Raw genomic sequence first — 16,720 nt, 5'->3', positions numbered from 1 at the left:
TAGAAGACTTAATGCACATAGGTCTCCCACAGGGGGAACTGCACTGGCTGCTAGGTTGCCACCAAACTAACTTTAAAGTTTTGTTGTTAGCCTGTAAAGCCATATACACAACCCTAAACTATCACACCCAGCAGAGCCTTCTTTCGTTTAGGCCTGTCTGGAATGAAACTACTTGATGAATAGAGGGGTTAAATCCTGCTGCTTTACCGGCAGGCACCTGTTCCCTGTTCACCTGATTGACAATGGGGAAATAATTCAGGGGAAATAGCCTCACAGAACAAATTGGACTCCCCGGTTGTGTTAAAAGCATATTTCTTAGCCCAGGCCTTCCACAGTCATTAGAACTACTGACTGGGCAGGGACATTACTAAAGGTAATCTTGGACATCTAAATTGCTCTCAGGGCTGAGGGAAGAAGAATGGCGGGTTCCTGGCTTTCCTCTCAGACTTCATTCAACAGAGATCAGTTCCTTCTAAGCAAAAAAGAAACACCAAAGCAAATATATTGGATTAACTGTGGTTTCTTTAACTGTGCATGCCTAACTGATATGATGTAAGGGTCCAGGATGTGGCTGAAGAAATTTCGTGTAATTTTCCACTTTGGGACATGAAAAGAGGCCTATTAAGATGGCAACAGGCTGATTTCTATTGCATAATGCCTGAGAATCATCTAACAAAATCTCTCTTCCCCACCCCACCCCAGAAAGAAGATTGTACAGTTTAATGACTATGGATTAATTCTGAGAACTATCAGAGGTTTGGGGCCAGGACTAAACAGAGGGAAACAATCCGAAATAAACAATATCATCCTTCTGTGATGTGTAGCAATAATAAAAGCAGGTGTGTGTGGCAGGGGGAGATGCATAGAGGCATAGTTTTCCTATTTGGGGTTCTCTGATTCCTTTTCCTGCATCCAGCTTTTTTAAAAAACCAACACTTTTAACAGAGAAATTTTATGTCTTCGGTTGCTGAAAACTGTGGAAGGAGAGAGTGCTGTTGGGCTCAAGTCTTGCTCGAAGGTTTCACACATCATCAGTTATGCAACCCCCGAGTCAAGGAGATAAGTAACTTTACAACCTTTAGAAGACACCTGAAGGCAGCCCTGTATAGTTTTTTAAAAAATTGATTAATGTTTTATTATGTGTTCATCTATGTTGGAAGCTACCCCGAGTGGCTGGGGCAACCCTGTCAGATGGGTGGGGTAGAATAAGAATAAGAATAGAATAGGACATTCCTACTTTCATTGCAGAAATGTTGGAGGGTGTGGGATGCCCACTGTTCTCAGAGTGACCAACGAGATGCCCATGGACCTGAGAACATCACTCTGCCCACCTGTGCTTTCCAGCAACTGCGATTCAGAGACATTCTTCCTCCTGACAGGCAGCAGGCAAAGAGCGGTAGACTTGTAATCTGGTGAACCGGGTTCGCTTCCCCGCTCCTCCACATGCAGCTGCTGGGTGACCTTGGGCTAGTCACACTTCTCTGAAGTTTCTCAGCCTCACTCACCTCAGAATGTTTGTTGTGGGGAAGGAAGGGGAAGGAGATTGTTAGCCGCTTTGAGACTCCTTAGGGTAGTGACAAAGCAGGATATCAAATCCAAACTCCTCCTCCTCCTCCTCTTCTTCTTCTTTCCGTTTTAACCAGGCCCTTTGTTGACCTGATTGACACCCTTTTAAAATGTGGCTCTTTTGGGGGGTGGGTGGGTGTGTTATTGAGTTTTTGTTTTTGTTTTTATTTTATATATTGGGATGCTTTCTGTGAACCGCCCTGAGACCTCCAGGTATAGGGCGGTATATAAATTAAGTTAAAATCTATTAGCCCTTAGTAGCCTTATCCTCAACGAATCTGTCAAATCCTCTTTTGAAGCCATCATAACTTCTTTTAGCAAATTCCATAGCCCTTTTGCCTTGTGAACAAATATAGGTGCGTCTTGTGGTCTGGTGCGTCTTATAGAGCAAAAAATACGGCACTTTATTTCCTGAACCTTCCAACATTCAGCATCATTGAATGTCCACAATTTCGAGTATTATTAGAGGGAGAAAAACCTTTCTCAGTCCACTTTCCCATGCAGAATTTTATACATCTCTACCATGTCTCCTCTGACTTGCTTTTAAGAAGCTCCCAGTGTTGCAGCCTTTCCTCCTAGAATTACTCGCTGATCCTTTCAGTTGCCCTTTTCTGAACCTCTTCAAGCTCTGCGGCATCCTTTCCTAGGTGAGGCGACCAGAGCTGTACACAGTGTCCCAAGTGTGGCTGCGCCATAGATTTGTATATAACCGCTTTATGATATCAGCAGTTTTACTTTTCAGTTCCTTCCCTAATGACTCCTAGCTTGGAATTTGCCCCTTTCGCAGCTTACTGCACCTTGGGTCAACATCTCCGTCGGGCTCAGCCTTTTCCCCATATCAGCGAAACCCCTGAAGCAGCTGTGTTGCTGATTGCACCCACATGTCCCTAACTCCACATGCTGGTTTATCAATCACTGAAATAAAATTGAAGCAGGCATCTGCAGCTAGGTGGAACGGCAATACAGCCGTACCTTGGTTCTCGAATGCCTCGTGACTTGAATGTTTTGGCTCCTGGACGCTGCAAACATGGAATTGAGTGTTCCGGTTTGTGAAAGTTTTTCGGAAGCCAAACGTCTGACTCTGATTGAGTGCAGGAAGCTCCTGCCGCAAATCGGAAGTTGCGCCTTGGTTTCCGAACATTTTCGGAAGTCGAACAGACTTCTGGAATGGATTCCATTTGAGAACCAAGATACGACTGTATCTATATGCATAAACTAGTCAAGCCAAGAAACAATACAATCCACATTTCAACAGAATGCAGGATAAAAACACAGGATAAAAAAATGGAAATAAGTAAAACAAAACAGCAAAACAATACCCCTGTGCCACAGTCACATTTAAAAGGCTGTATCATATTAATCAGCCAAAGGCCTGTTTGAAGAGGAACATTTTTGCCAAGCGCCTAAAATATATATAACGAAAGCGCCAGGCGAACCCTAGGGGGTCATTCCACAAATGGGGAGCCACTACAGAGATTTCATGGTCTCATGTTATCACCCTTCAGATGTTATATGGAGGAGGCACACAAAAAAAGGGCCTCAAATGATGAATGCAGAGTCTGGGACGCTTTATATGGTTTGTTTTATGGTTGGCGTCAGGTGTCAAAATGTCTTGATGCTGGATTTGGAACATTATTCCACTAAACATAGAGAAAAGGCCTAGACAAGAAACCTCAACTCTAAGGTTGTATCACAAATCTTTTAAAGATGCCACAAGCTCTTTAGGCCTCGTTAACGAACCTTGGCTCTCGTCAAGGTAATGTGCGCCATCTAGTGGGCTTCAGCGGAACTGGGAGAACAGGAGGAGAAACCTTCAGGGAGGTGGTTGGTGCCTTTGCTGCCTGAATGGCTTTCAATGAGCACAGCAGATTTCTCTAGCTCTCACATAATGTTGCATGCAGAAAGACCGTGTCACACCTCAGTTTCATAGGAGAAGGCCTTTTTGTTATTATGGTGTGGGGGGTGAGGGCCCCTCAACAGATTTTGAAATACTAGGGACTTTGTTAAGCATGGAAATTTAAGGATGCAATGAGGCCCAGTGGAGGCTGTGGTTTTCTTTATCCTATATGGTTTATTTACACATATATTTACAAGCTGAGCCTAAATCTTAGCCTGAGAGGTTCTGGCTTCTGCAATTGCTTAAACAGACCCAAGCATTACGTTGGTACCTCAGGTTACATACGCTTCAAGTTACATACGCTTCAGGTTACAGACTCTGCTAACCCAGAAATACTACCTCGGGTTAAGAACTTTGCTTCAGGATGAGAACAGAAATTGTGCTCCGGTGGCGCAGCAGCAGCAGGAGGCCCCATTAGCTAAAGTGGTGCTTCAGGTTAAGAACAGTTTCAGGTTAAGAACAGACCTCCAGAACGAATTAAGTACTTAACCCGAGGTACCACTGTATTCTCAAACCTTGCTCCTTGCTCTTTGCCCCCACTCTTCCCTCCCTTTCACTCCTCTCTCAGGAGTCACACATGACTCCAACGCACTCTGGGCGCAAGGGGGCGGGCACCTGCCCTGCAAGGGGGCAGAGCAAGTGGCAGAGAACAAAGGCATTGCACAGCCAACCCCCACTGCCACTGGGGCGACCCCAGCCCTGAGAGGAGGCTGTTGCGCCCTTCGGGCACTCCGCTCCCCAGATCCCAGCCTTGCAAGGCTGCTCAGTGTGGGGACGCGACGTAAACGAAAGTAACTTAGCTCGGTTGCTTTACTTGTGTTTTGAAAGACACTCGCTGCTGCAGGGCACCTGTTTGGGTGTGTTGTGTTTTCCTGTGGAAAATTCCGCTTCCAAGTTCGCCCCCGCCCCACAAATCCAGTGGGATGGAGTCAGGCTTCGCCCCCCCTCCCCATGGCTCCCAGCCGCTGTTCAGGATGGTAGTGTTGGGAGGCGGGTGTGCGGTGCTCTCAGAGCCAAGCGCTGACACCGGGGAAGCGGCGCACCCGCCTCCCAGCTGGCTGGCCATTTTGCCACCCCCCTCACTGATGACACCCAGGGAGGCCTGCACCCCCCGCACCCCTATGCCACTGGAGTCACAACCCATTGCTTCCTAACTCTGTTACTTAACTCTGAATTGCAGTCCCTGAACTCTTGGCTTTATCTCTGGGGTCAAAGGGGCCCCGCCTCTTTTCCTTCTACAGTGAATTCCTTTGATACATTGTTGTGCAAAACACCTCATTACCCCACAGGCTAACCCCTCCAAGGTAATTAAAGGTAAAGGGACCCCTGACCATCAAGTCCAGTCGTGGCTGAATCTGGGGTTGTGGCTGTTGGAAAACAAAACCCCCAGATGGGTGTCACCAGTGGAGGCTAAGGCAGTGAAGAAACTCAATATGGAGGTCGGATGGTCGAAGTATTGGGAAATTTTGGAACAGGAGGGAGATAAATTGAAATTACAAAGTCATGAGAAAATGAAACATAAAGTACAAAATTGGTTTCAATATCATCAAATAATGGAGTTTTTCAAACAGGATAGGAAAATTGGCTTCCAGGTGGAAAAATCAAAACTAGAGACTGAACTGTTAGAACCCAATACTAAGAATTTATCAAGAATGTATAACTTGCTGCTGAAATGGAATACACAGGATGAAACAGTTAAGTCGGCTTATGCTACAACAGCAGCAAGAATACTCATCGCAAAGTATTGGAAGACACAAGATCTACCTACTCTGGAAGAATGGCAGATGAAAGTGATGGACTATATGACACTGGCCGAGATGACAGGCAGAATCCGTGATCAAGGAAAAGAGACGGCGGAAGAAGAATGGAGAAAATTTAAGAGATACCTGAAGGACTATTATAAACTTGATGAATGTTAGAATGTTGAGGTTTGCAGGAAAAAAAGGGATACAGTGACATAAGAACAGATTATAGAAAAGATTAAGATGACAGAGGTTGGAAAGGAATTTTTAGAAGTTGCTAAAAAATTATGGACATTGGAATGCAGAAAGGGGGGGTATGGGGGAGTCCCGGAAAAGAGGTTTATGAAAAAATGTTACGAAATTATACGTGTTTGTATGTCTTTTTAGGTGTTTGTCTTTAAAAAATTTTGTAAAACCAATAAAAATTTTATAAAAAAAAATGAATCTGGGGTTGTGGCATTCATCTTGCTTTATTGGCCAAGGGAGCTGACGTACAGCTTGAGGGTCATGTGGCCAACGCCGTTTACCTTCCCGCCGGAGCGGTACCTATTTATCTACTTGCACTTTGACGTGCTTTCAAACTGCTAGGTTGGCAGGAGCAGGGACCGAGCAACGGGAGCTCACCCTGTTGTGGGGATTCAAACCACCAACCTTCTGATCGGCAAGTCCTAGGCTCTGTGGTTTAACCCACAGCGCCATCCGCGTCCCTCCAAGGTAATTAGACTGAGTTAATTAGCAGCAGCTTGGCCTAATTAGCCCTTAACACATGCTAATTTCAGAGGGTTTAAAAGCAGTCTAATACACATCTTAAAACACACAGGTCTGGCATCCCGTTTTAAAATACAAGCTTTAATTAAATCCTAACGTTTACTAAACCCAGGCATTAAGCGCCCACAAACCTATAACAATAAGAAGAAATGCTTTTCTTATGTAGTTGGGGGGGGGGGGGAAGCAGGGGCAAGGAACTAGATCCAGTCAAGAGGGCCAAACCAAAGGAGCCGCGCCCCTTTGGCGGCGCCTCCGCAGCCCGTAAAAGCGGGAATCATCGGCCAGGCAATTCAACCCTCCTCACGTGACTGCAGCCATGTCGCGCGGCACCGGAAGCAGAGCTCGGAGGAGGCGGGCCCTGGAAGGGCGGCGGAAGGGGTGGGCTCTGAGAGCGGCTCGGCAGGAGAGGCGGCGGGGTGAGGAGGGTCGGGCCGCCCGGGCTCTCTCCTCCTGGCTGTTCGTTCCCGTGTTTTCCGGCGGAGGAAGGTAAGGGTGAGGGAGGCTGAGGCGGGGAGCGCCGGAGAGGGGCCGGGGCTCTAGGCGGCTGCTCTGTCCCTCCCCGGCGCGCTTTGCACCGGCTCAGGGACACGCTCGCAGCCGCTGGCGGGGCAGCTCGGTCCGTAGAGCGGGAGGCTCCGAACCTCAGGCTCGCGAGTTCGAGCCCCACGTTGGGCAAAAGGGCATTGCTAGGAGGTTGAGCTAGATGACCCCCGGGGTCCCCTTCCTATCCCACGAGCCTGACGAGGAAGACGGAGCGCAGCCCTGTCTCGAATTCAGTCTGAGAGCACGGGCGTAGCCAAGGGGGCACATGCCCCCCCCCCCCGTGAACAAAAATCAATACAAATCTGAGGTTCTGTTTCCCTCCCCCCACAACAAAAGCCTGCCCCCCCTTCCTAACAGAAATCCCATTCCTGAGAGAGAAAGAGACCACTTTGCTTACATTTGCTTTGAAGTTCCCTACTGGAAGCTCCTTACCCCCATTGCAAATTGGGGGGGGGGGTCGAGGACGACGACACATGCACACCCTCCCTCTGTTTAGAAGCAGTTTTGCTTGAGTAAGTAAATTCCCATTCTGCCTTTCTCCCACAGGAGCCCAGGGTAGTGAACGCATAAGTAGCTAAACAAACAAAACATCCAAAAGGTTGCATTGTACGTGCCCAGAGGCACTCTTATTTATATCTCAGTCCATATCCACGCTGGGTTTTAGGTCAGATTTAAGTTCTGAGGAGTTATGGGTAAGAGGAAGGGAGCCCTTGGGAAAGGCTTAGAAGGAAGAATGGGGATGAGGTACTGTCAGCCTTTTGAGGAAGGCAAAATTGGGAGAAGTAACTCTCTAGGGTTGGGGGAGGAATAGTGACGCGCAGACCGTTCCTCCTCTTAATGCTTGGGTTGCATTGTGTTTGTGGTTAGCGATTTAAAAACAAAACTATTGTAATTCGGGTACTGAATGAGCCATGAGCTTTCTGAGCAGTAGAAATGGGTGTGGGATATGAATAATGTTAGGCAGTTAGGTTACATTGAGGAAAGTGAGGGTAGATTACTATCTCACTTTAGGAAGTAGAATCATTTGCTTGGGTTAAACTGAAATTTTTTTGACAGGCTTGAGAAGCTGTCTGACAGATAAGATAAAGATGCTACTATATCAAATATTGCTCTAGTTCTTTAGATAAGTATTAGTCTTTTCTTCTTCAGTGAGTGTTCATATGGAAAGGCTACTTCAATAGGTAGGTTGAAGAATGTGGCTGCTATGGCACTATTACAGAATGCAGTTGCTGTTGATCTGATGGGCAGAGGGGGCACATAATTTTGGTAAAGTGATACGTTTTATTGTACTAGTGTCAGTGGCTAAGGTGAAAATCAAACTTTTTAGCATAGGCGGCTCAGTCTTTTTTGCTTATTACGTGAGGCTTTAAGCTTTATTGAAAGAATGCAGGTGCACATGTAATAAAAGTAAAGGACTGCCAAGGACCCATAACTGATTCTGTCATGAATAAATGGTATTGTTTAGGGTAGTGTCAGCTGCAGAACAACGAAAGTAAAACCAGGATAATTAAGAATGTCATGATGTTTCTTCTTGCCTTTCTTTTCTGCATTCTAAAATTCCTTTGACTCCTGGTGTTGATGATGACACCAGTATTATAACTTGTTGAACAATATTCTCATTAGTCCACTTTAGGAGACAAAATGATCTGTAGGTGAACTCAGTTGGGGCAGGAGTTTGTTAAAAAGGTGAGCATCCTAATGGTATTGCCCAGGGACAAACTGCTCAAGGGATAGATATCCTGTAAAGTCCCTGCAGTGCTGGCCTAACATGTTTGCTTTGTGTTTTGCTGGTGAAAGGAGCAGTGTGCTGCCTCCTAAGCATTTGCTTTCCATTGGAAACGGCTCGAGTTGTAAGATTATGCTATGTATTTATGATATTGTAAATGTGCCAGTAGTTGCAGGGCTGACACTGACCCTTTCCCCCAGTACAGAAGTGGGGAGAAGACAATTTTCCACTTGTAGACAGCTGGCCAATTTTCAGTCAACTTCCTGCTGCTCATGGTTGTTAGGGTTCTTGGGTCTGATCCAGCAAAGTACTTACAATCTTAAGGATGAGTGCATAGTTCAGATCACTTAATAGATTTGTCACACCTTAACTGATGAGTGATCCTGAGTATGTACTCTAAAACTCTTCAGTGGAACACAGCTGAATGGATAGGTCTCAGCCATAGGTGTCCTTATGTATTTTTTAGAACTCATCTGTTACTTTTGCAACTTTTCTGTAACTGTTTTGTTACCTTTAGTACATTATATTGGGACGTGCATGGAAGGAGATTAATAAATAACAATACTAGCAAGACAAAGCTTCTAGTAGAGAAAGAAAAGTGTACCATGCAAGGACTGAATCCTGCTCACTTCAGCTTTAGTCAGTGTGGCTAAGTTGAGTTTCCAAATTTGGCTGCTGCAGTATACCATTTCTGCACTGTGATAAACAAGTTGCCACAGGTTGCACTAAATAGCATCATGCACATAAATGAATTTCTCATTGTGACCTATCTGAAATGCTGCCTTTTAAATGTGTTTCTCATTCCTACAGCAACCTTTGCAACTGAAAGATGTATTGTATGCCTAGAATTGCTACGCAGATAAAACTGGCATGACCTGCACTGCAACTTATCAGAGTGCCTGAGTTCCCGGTATATTTCCTTAATTAGTTGTGCTTCAGAATTGCCCTTGAAACAACATTTTTTGCAAAATTGTAAATGGTCTTTGCAGCTATGCAAGCATAACTGAAAGAGGCCTGATGGACAGGTTTCATAATGTGTTGTGTCCTGGGCTGGTGACTGCAGAGCAAGGATGGCCAAAGTGAACTTTCACTGGATCATCTTGTGTTAACAGTGTTCACTTTGGTAATGAGATCCTTTAGCAGGTCTAAATAAATAAGACACATGGGAAGATAGGAATTGAGCTGTTAGTCATGCTAAGGTTAATCTTGCCCAACATTCCATTTCCAAAAGCTGCTGGCTAGATGTCTTTGGGAGCTCAAAACAAGGGGTGGTGGTGGTGGTGGATCTGCTGTCTTGGTCACCCCCCACCAATTCCATTTAGCATTCATATACTGCCTCTGTCTATAGTGGCGTCACAGCTATTGTTGCTAATAGCCGTTGATAGATCTGCCCTCCCAAGAAATCCAGAACTAAAACAATTAAAACATATCTTCCAAAATGCTACCAGGCCTGCTTTGATTATTGCCCATACACTATCTTTAACCCTTTAAAAAGGAAGAGTTCAAAAACATTTAGTCGCAAAAAGCTGGCTGCATATTCGTGGCTCCAAGTTCATTGTGGTCATGGTTTGAAAAACAAGGTTCTAAAAAGACTTTTGGTTTTGACATTTACAAAGACCTGGCAGGGAATTCTCAAATATGTGAATTGACTTTATACTGTAGGCAACAGGCAACCTTTAGCGTGTTGGTAGTTGCTCAGTCCTGTTGCTTATTCCTAAAGATTTGGGGATGGCCAGTGGTTGAGGGGAAGGTTGGTTCTACATATTATTTTTCTGACTAAAATGTGCTTGTAGATCTCATAATCAGGCAGCAATGAATGATAATGACAGTCACATGATTATTAGCTGGCAGTTGTATGTCACTTTTGTGGTGAGAGGGGATAGGTGGTGTAGATTATTGGTAAAACAAGTTCTGCAGCTTACAATTGTTAAAAGATAATTCTGTATTTCAAGTACAGATAAGTTGAAAAACTGTGTTGCTTAATGTTCTCTACTTTCCTGAGTGGTCATAACTGTATAACTCTGCCCCTGGACTTTAGTTTCCCTTCGATAAGATGGAGCACTGAAGATCTATGGGGCCTTTGTGATATGCACATTTACAAATACAGTGGTACCTCGGTTTACGAACTTAATCCGTTCTGGAATTAAACTGAAACCGTTCTTAAACTGAGATGCAGTTTCCCTAATGAGGCCTCTTGCTGCCAGTGCCCTTCCACCGTTTGGATTCCGTTCTTAGACTGAGGTAAAGTTCGCAAACCGGGACACTACTTCAGGTCTTGCAGAGTTCATAAACTGAATCGTTCGTAAACAGGACTGTTCTTAAACCGAGGTACCGCCGTATACAAACAGACTCCTAAACTGGCAACAAGGCTGCTAATCTTGTTTCGGGATTGCCATTATACTGAAGAGCAAGAAGTGAGCTGCACTACAGAGTTTACAGTTTCATTTTGGATTTACAGTAGTTTCATTTTGGATGGAGACTTAGGGAGTTTTTGTTATTCATGTTAGTTGACAAATATTATAGTTTTGCTATTCTTAGCTTGTTTTAATCAACGAGTTATTTTATGATGTATTAAATATTTCCCCCTTATAATGTGTTTGACAGGTAGGGAGTTAAGTTCTAATAATTTTCTGTGGTGTGTGTGTTAATATTTTTGTGTCCCCAGCTACATTATGGAATGTCTTTCCTGCTCTGGAGGTTCAGCCATTCCCCCCACCCTTTTGTCCCCTCCCATTGGTCGATGAATACCTTTGTATACCTGCAGGTTTTTTGCTGCATTTCCTTAGATGCGGTTCTGTGTTGTGGACTGTTACCTTCCATGTTTGTGTTTTCTAATTGTGTTTTATTATGATCATGGTTTCACTTCATGTAAACCGCTTTGAGAAAGGTGTTGGCCTCTGGCAGAAATGACTGGCAGAATCCGAGACCTGGGAGAAGAGACAGTGGAAGAGGACTGGAAAAAATTCAAGGACTATTTGCAAAAGCACTGTAAACTTTATGAATGTTAAAATGATGCAGGATATAAAAATAATACGGCATTAGTAAACTAGTGGAAAGTAATATGAAAATAATTGAACTATAAGAACAAAGATGAAATTTGAAATAATATTATGTCAAGTCTTAAATATTTAAATATTTGATAACAAGAGGCAAAATTGGAGACATAATTATTGAAATATACAATTTAAAACAATTTTTAAGAGAACGTGAAGTATTGCGGAATATGATTTTGTAATTAGGAACAAAGAAAAGGGAGACGTGAGGGAGTCACGAAAGAGGGTTATGAAAATGATACTTAAGAAAATGAATTATTTTCCTTTTTGTGCTTCTCTATGTATTTTTTACTTGTATTTTTGTATGTTTTTTATGCTTTTTGTTTTTTCTTTTTGAATTAAGTTTGTTGCAAGGTTTGAATTGTTTAAAATCTTTAATAAATATTTTTTTTTACAAAAAAAGAGAAAGGTGTTGGCCTCAAAGGCATAGAAGTTTTAAGAGTAATAAAAATTCAGCAGACTGGATGCCAAGTGTGCTTCAGTTTTAGCAAAGCTCACAGCTCTTTCTGGGTAGTATTCAACTAAGTTTTACCCCAAGTAGATTCACTGGAATTAATGAACACCACTAAGTTGGGTCAATTGATTTCAGTGAGTAAAACTAAGTTGAATACCACCGCATATCCAAATTGGGACTTTACACAAATAGTTTCCCTGCTTCTCAGACAGGCGTGTCATTCCCCCCTCGCTCCCAAGAAAGGTCAGAAGAAACTTCCAGTCATCAAACAACTGATCATAATGGATGGTTTCCCCTTCCTCTTTCCTTCTCTGCCCCCTCAGCCAGTGACTATTTCAAGCACATGTTACAGTGGGCATTTTGCTTTTCTTGTCTGATGCAGTCCAGTTCTTTGTGTCTAGGTCAGAAGATGAAATTAAATGAGATAACCTTGCACCAGGGATATCTTCTAGCTACAATAAATCCTGCTTTTGTTGCAGGCTTAGGGACCAGCCAGAATGTCTCCCTGCTACTTGTGCCTCTTTCAGTCAAAAATGAGAAAGGAAAAGTTGCAACTTGTTCTTCTTGGGGAAGGAGGCAATTGGTAAACTGTTCTTATCACAGGCATCAAACTTCATTGGTCTGTCATTTTTGCAGAAGACTGGATAAACTTGGAAGTCTAGTGTGGTATTTTGAGAATCAGAAAGCAGGAGGAGGAAGCACACAGCAGAATGGAGAACAGTTTTAAACTTCCTTCTTAGCAGTACTGTACTTAGCCAAGAAAACAGATTTTTCTGGGTAACTACCAGCCTAAAACCATTAAGGTTCAAAGCACTAGCCCAGTAGTCTGTTTCTTCTACATGTGAGCAGCCACAATACGGGATCAGGCACTTAGGCGTGGAAAGACTGGTGAGAACCACACGCTACAAAGATAGAGTTGCTGTGGTTTTTGTGATTGCAATGATTCAATGAAGTGATGAAAGATTTGCCCTGAGGGGCTCCATGGAGCCATGTTGGCTGGATAGGAACAAGTATTGCCCTGACTTAAAAAACTGTTGATGATGTTGGTAGTGTATTAATGCCAGCAGGGCCAGTGGTCAGGGATGACGGGAATTGTAGTCCAAAAACAACTGGAGATCTTCATTCACTTGTAAGCATGCCCATCGGCGTCAGGGAACCTTTTGCAGCCCAAGGACCACATTTCCTTCTGGGCAACCTTTCAAGGGCCACATGCCAGTGGCGGGCAAAGCCAAAAGTAAAAGTGAGCAGAGCAAAAAAATGTAAATCTTAACTCTTGAGTGGTAAGCCAGTTTCTTTGTGCTTGCACACAAAGCCCCTCCTCTATCCAGAGAAACAAGAAGCAGTAGGAGGACACATTCCAGCCATGCCAAACACTTGAGGAGGGTGTGGCTTAGGAATACAGAGGGTATATGTGACACGGGGAGACTTCCAGGGGCCAGATAATAAGGCCCTAAGGGGCATGTGGTTCCCCATCCCTGATGTACATGGATTTTTTGGAGGGGTGCATGCTCTTGTCTGCAGATGTTTACTGAAAGTCATGTAAGCCAGTCTTAAATCTCATAAGTGATATTTATACAGCTTTGAGATTTATGCAACTCTCATAAAGTGACAGTTAAGGAATACAGCTGCTGTGTCTATGGTACTCTTCAAAAGGGAGCACACACTCTCGTACATGGTATTATCCGTCCCGTTCCGTCAGAGCAAGGTGCATAAGTTTAGGCTCCAAGTTCCCAGAGGAAAACCGGGGGTGGGGGGGAATGGGAGTGGGGCGGCATAGCTTTCCCCCTTGGTCTTCACATCTCTCCTAGCTCCTCCCCACTTGTGTTAACTGTCTGGGCCGGAGGGCCAGTGTCGCAACCTCTGTACACAGGCTTTTGCTTCCCACTCGGTTTTCTCAAAGGACGCCTACACCAATTCTTACTTCCTTTTCCACTCGGTAAAGAGTGAACAGTGCTACTGAAACTGTCAAGTTTGTGGTTGGCTGGTAACTCTCAGGTTTTTGGGGAGGGGCTTAGCTCAGGGGGCAGGACATCTGCTCTACATGCAGTTGGTTCCAGGTTCAGTTCCAGCATTTCTAGGTAGGGCTTGGAGAAGTTTCTTTCTGAAACCCTGGAGAACCACTGCTGGCCAATGCCAACAGTGCTTCATATTTCTGCATGCCACCCCAATCTCTGAGTGGTGCAAGATTCCATCGTTTCCAGGCCTGGGGTTTGTGTTTTCTTTCAGAAATGAGGCACAGTGGAGACTGTGTTGTCTTTATGATATATGGTTTATGTACACATATACACAGCCTGAGCCTACGATAGAGGGGTCCGCAGCATCAGCACCCCAGGAGGGTCTTGCTTCTCCCATAGCCGCAGCCCTGGTTTTGAACAGAAACCAACCATTACTCTGCCTGTCTGGCTTACCAGCTTGCTGCTTTGCTTCTCTGCCACAATACCCTCCCTAACCTCTCTCCTCTAAACCCCGGCTTTATCTATTGAGGAAGGGGGCCACCACCCACTTACCATCTCGCATACCCAGCCCCCTTGATTAAACTGGAATGTTGGGGGATAATGTAGCCTAAAATGGCGGGATAAAAACCCTGCTTAATAAGTAACATTAAATTGGCTGCACTGTAGAATACATCTTTGAAGATTGCAGCTTACATCCACTTGGGATCAGTCTTCAAAACCAACCATCTCATCATCTCTTTCACTTCTGCTGAAAATTTAACACCCTGTCTCTAGCATTTTGCACATTACATTTCCTACTGACATCTACTGGGAGATTTTTTTTGGGGGGGGGGAGAGCAGAAACAGCATTTGCCCAGTAACACTTAGAAAATCGTATCCTGTAACATGACAAGCTGATATTTCTTTAAGTGCTTTGATTATCTTTTTCCTTTTTTTAAGGTTCAGAGCATGGAGAATGATGAACTTCCGTCAGAGGATGGGATGGATTGGTGTGGGATTATACTTAATAGCAAGTGCGGCAGCATTTTACTATGTCTTTGAAATCAATGAGACTTACAACAGACTGGCACTGGAGCACATCCAGCAACCTCCTGAAAAACTGAGAGAAGAAACGACCTGGATGCACTCCTTAAAAACACGGCTGCTGTCCGTACCCTTTTGGCTGTGGACTATTATCTTCTTGATCCCTTATTTACAAATGTTCCTGTTCCTTTATTCCTGTACAAGAGCTGATCCCAAAACGGTGGGCTACTGTATTATTCCGATTTGCCTGGCTGTCGTTTGCAATCGTCACCAAACATTTGCGAAGGCCTCCAACCAAATTAGCAGATTGCAACTGATTGACACTTAAACCCATCTGCGTTTCCCGATGTACGCTTTTAGATAACCTGAAGGATCTTGGCTGCATCAGTTGAACATACAAATGGAATGTGAAATTCTTTTTCTCCACGTTAACTACTGAATAGAGCATCAACCTATTTTTTCAATAAGTTGACTTTGAGTATGGGTGCATTCTATTTGGTGGAATAACTGAGCTTTCTTTGAGACTCGAGGATGACATTCTTCATATTTGCCTTATAATGCAGAATTTCTACACTCCTGAAGTTTTTGTGGAGAAAACCTATTTGAAACCTTATTTCACTGTGCACCCCCCCTTTTTATCTTCAAGCTTCCCTCAGGGGGAGGATCAGTGAAAACGGACTTTTCCTTTGTTATAATGTGTAAAATTTGGAATGATCATAAACTGGCATTTAAGATATTGTGCTTTTTCCTTAAATAATGTTGCACTCAATAAAACAGGGCTTCGTTCACACACATGGCTAAAAGAAAATGAGCCCTTTGTTCATTTATTGTTTTTTTGACTTCCAGTTCAGTGTAAGTTGTTAGGCCAGTTCTTCAGAAACTAATTTTCCATATATGGGAACAAAAATGCAGCATGTGCTGTATGTCAAATGTGAAGGCTGTGTGTGAGAGGGGAAAGAGACAGAGAAAGCTCTCAGTTTTGCTTTAAAATGCATTTGAACTGACAATTAGTTGCTGTTCATGTGTTAGGAAATTATGGCACTCACTGCATTTCCCTCCCAGCAGCACTCAGCAATTTAAACATAGTAATTCAATGTTCATTCTATCCAATAAAACAGCCATCAAACATTAAAACCAATATCCAAACCACAGTAATAAACCCTGAAACCAAGACCAATTTACCAAGTAGAAAATTCTCAGTATTTGCTAATACAGAAAGTAGTTTTATAATGTAAATGTTTCAACAGGAGCCGTTTATCTACATTATTTGCTCAATGTGAGTATAGATATCTGCATGATCTAAGTCTCTTCCCCCCACCCCTTTTAGTAAAGTACTTCAGATATACCAGTTGACCTTCCAATTGCATGGCATCTGAGGGAAAATGCAGTTAACTGCAACTGAGATGATGTACTTTAGCATCCTCCTGTGGCCTGGTTTCTATCAAACCAGAGGTTATCAAACCAGACTATCAACATTTGGTATAAATATGAGTATGTTACTAGCAACAAGTCCCAAGAGATGTTAGCCCTGCTAAGTCCAAGCACTTTATTTGCTTGACTAATTTAATGACTGCCATAAAAGTGTTCTCTCTCTTCATGGCATGCTCCTTGCTACAAAATCACTAGTAATGGCATAATGGGGGGAAAAAGCAGTGGGGGGGGAAATCCTTTGCCTTTTTTAATTTCATGACTTCTCACAGATTAGTAGAAAGACATTTGCAACTTCCCTGTCTCCTCGCCCTTTACACACACACACACACACACACACACACACACACACACACACACACACACACACTCTCTTACTTACTTACTTCACTGGTAAAATCGTTTTTGGCTGTCCAGGCAGATCAGTGTAGCTAGGTAGCCATTCAAGTAAGCAAGAATGAAGGGTTTTGAATTTGTGGACCTAATCATTCACCATTTCTGTCCAACTCAATATTTTCCCCACATTTTCTACAATTTTAGGGAAAAATTAGGTTAGTATATAGAG

At 43.6% G+C, this 16,720-nt stretch overlaps 1 protein-coding gene across 1 annotated transcript; it reads left to right on the top strand.

Moving 5' to 3' along the window:
- Positions 1 to 6,269: 6,269 nt before the first annotated feature.
- Positions 6,270 to 15,517, top strand: LYSET (lysosomal enzyme trafficking factor). The gene is made up of 2 exons (XM_081213408.1): positions 6,270 to 6,459; positions 14,644 to 15,517. Exons 1-2 carry the CDS (start codon positions 6,290 to 6,292, stop codon positions 15,053 to 15,055), a joined length of 582 nt encoding a protein of 193 aa, XP_081069534.1. The 5' UTR covers positions 6,270 to 6,289; the 3' UTR covers positions 15,056 to 15,517.
- Positions 15,518 to 16,720: the final 1,203 nt, after the last annotated feature.

Source organism: Podarcis bocagei (assembly GCF_964188305.1).
Source record: "Podarcis bocagei genome assembly, chromosome: 1".
Lineage (NCBI taxonomy): Eukaryota > Metazoa > Chordata > Lepidosauria > Squamata > Lacertidae > Podarcis > Podarcis bocagei.
Note: the sequence above shows the minus strand (reverse complement) of the source record. Positions and strands in the feature narration are given on the sequence as shown.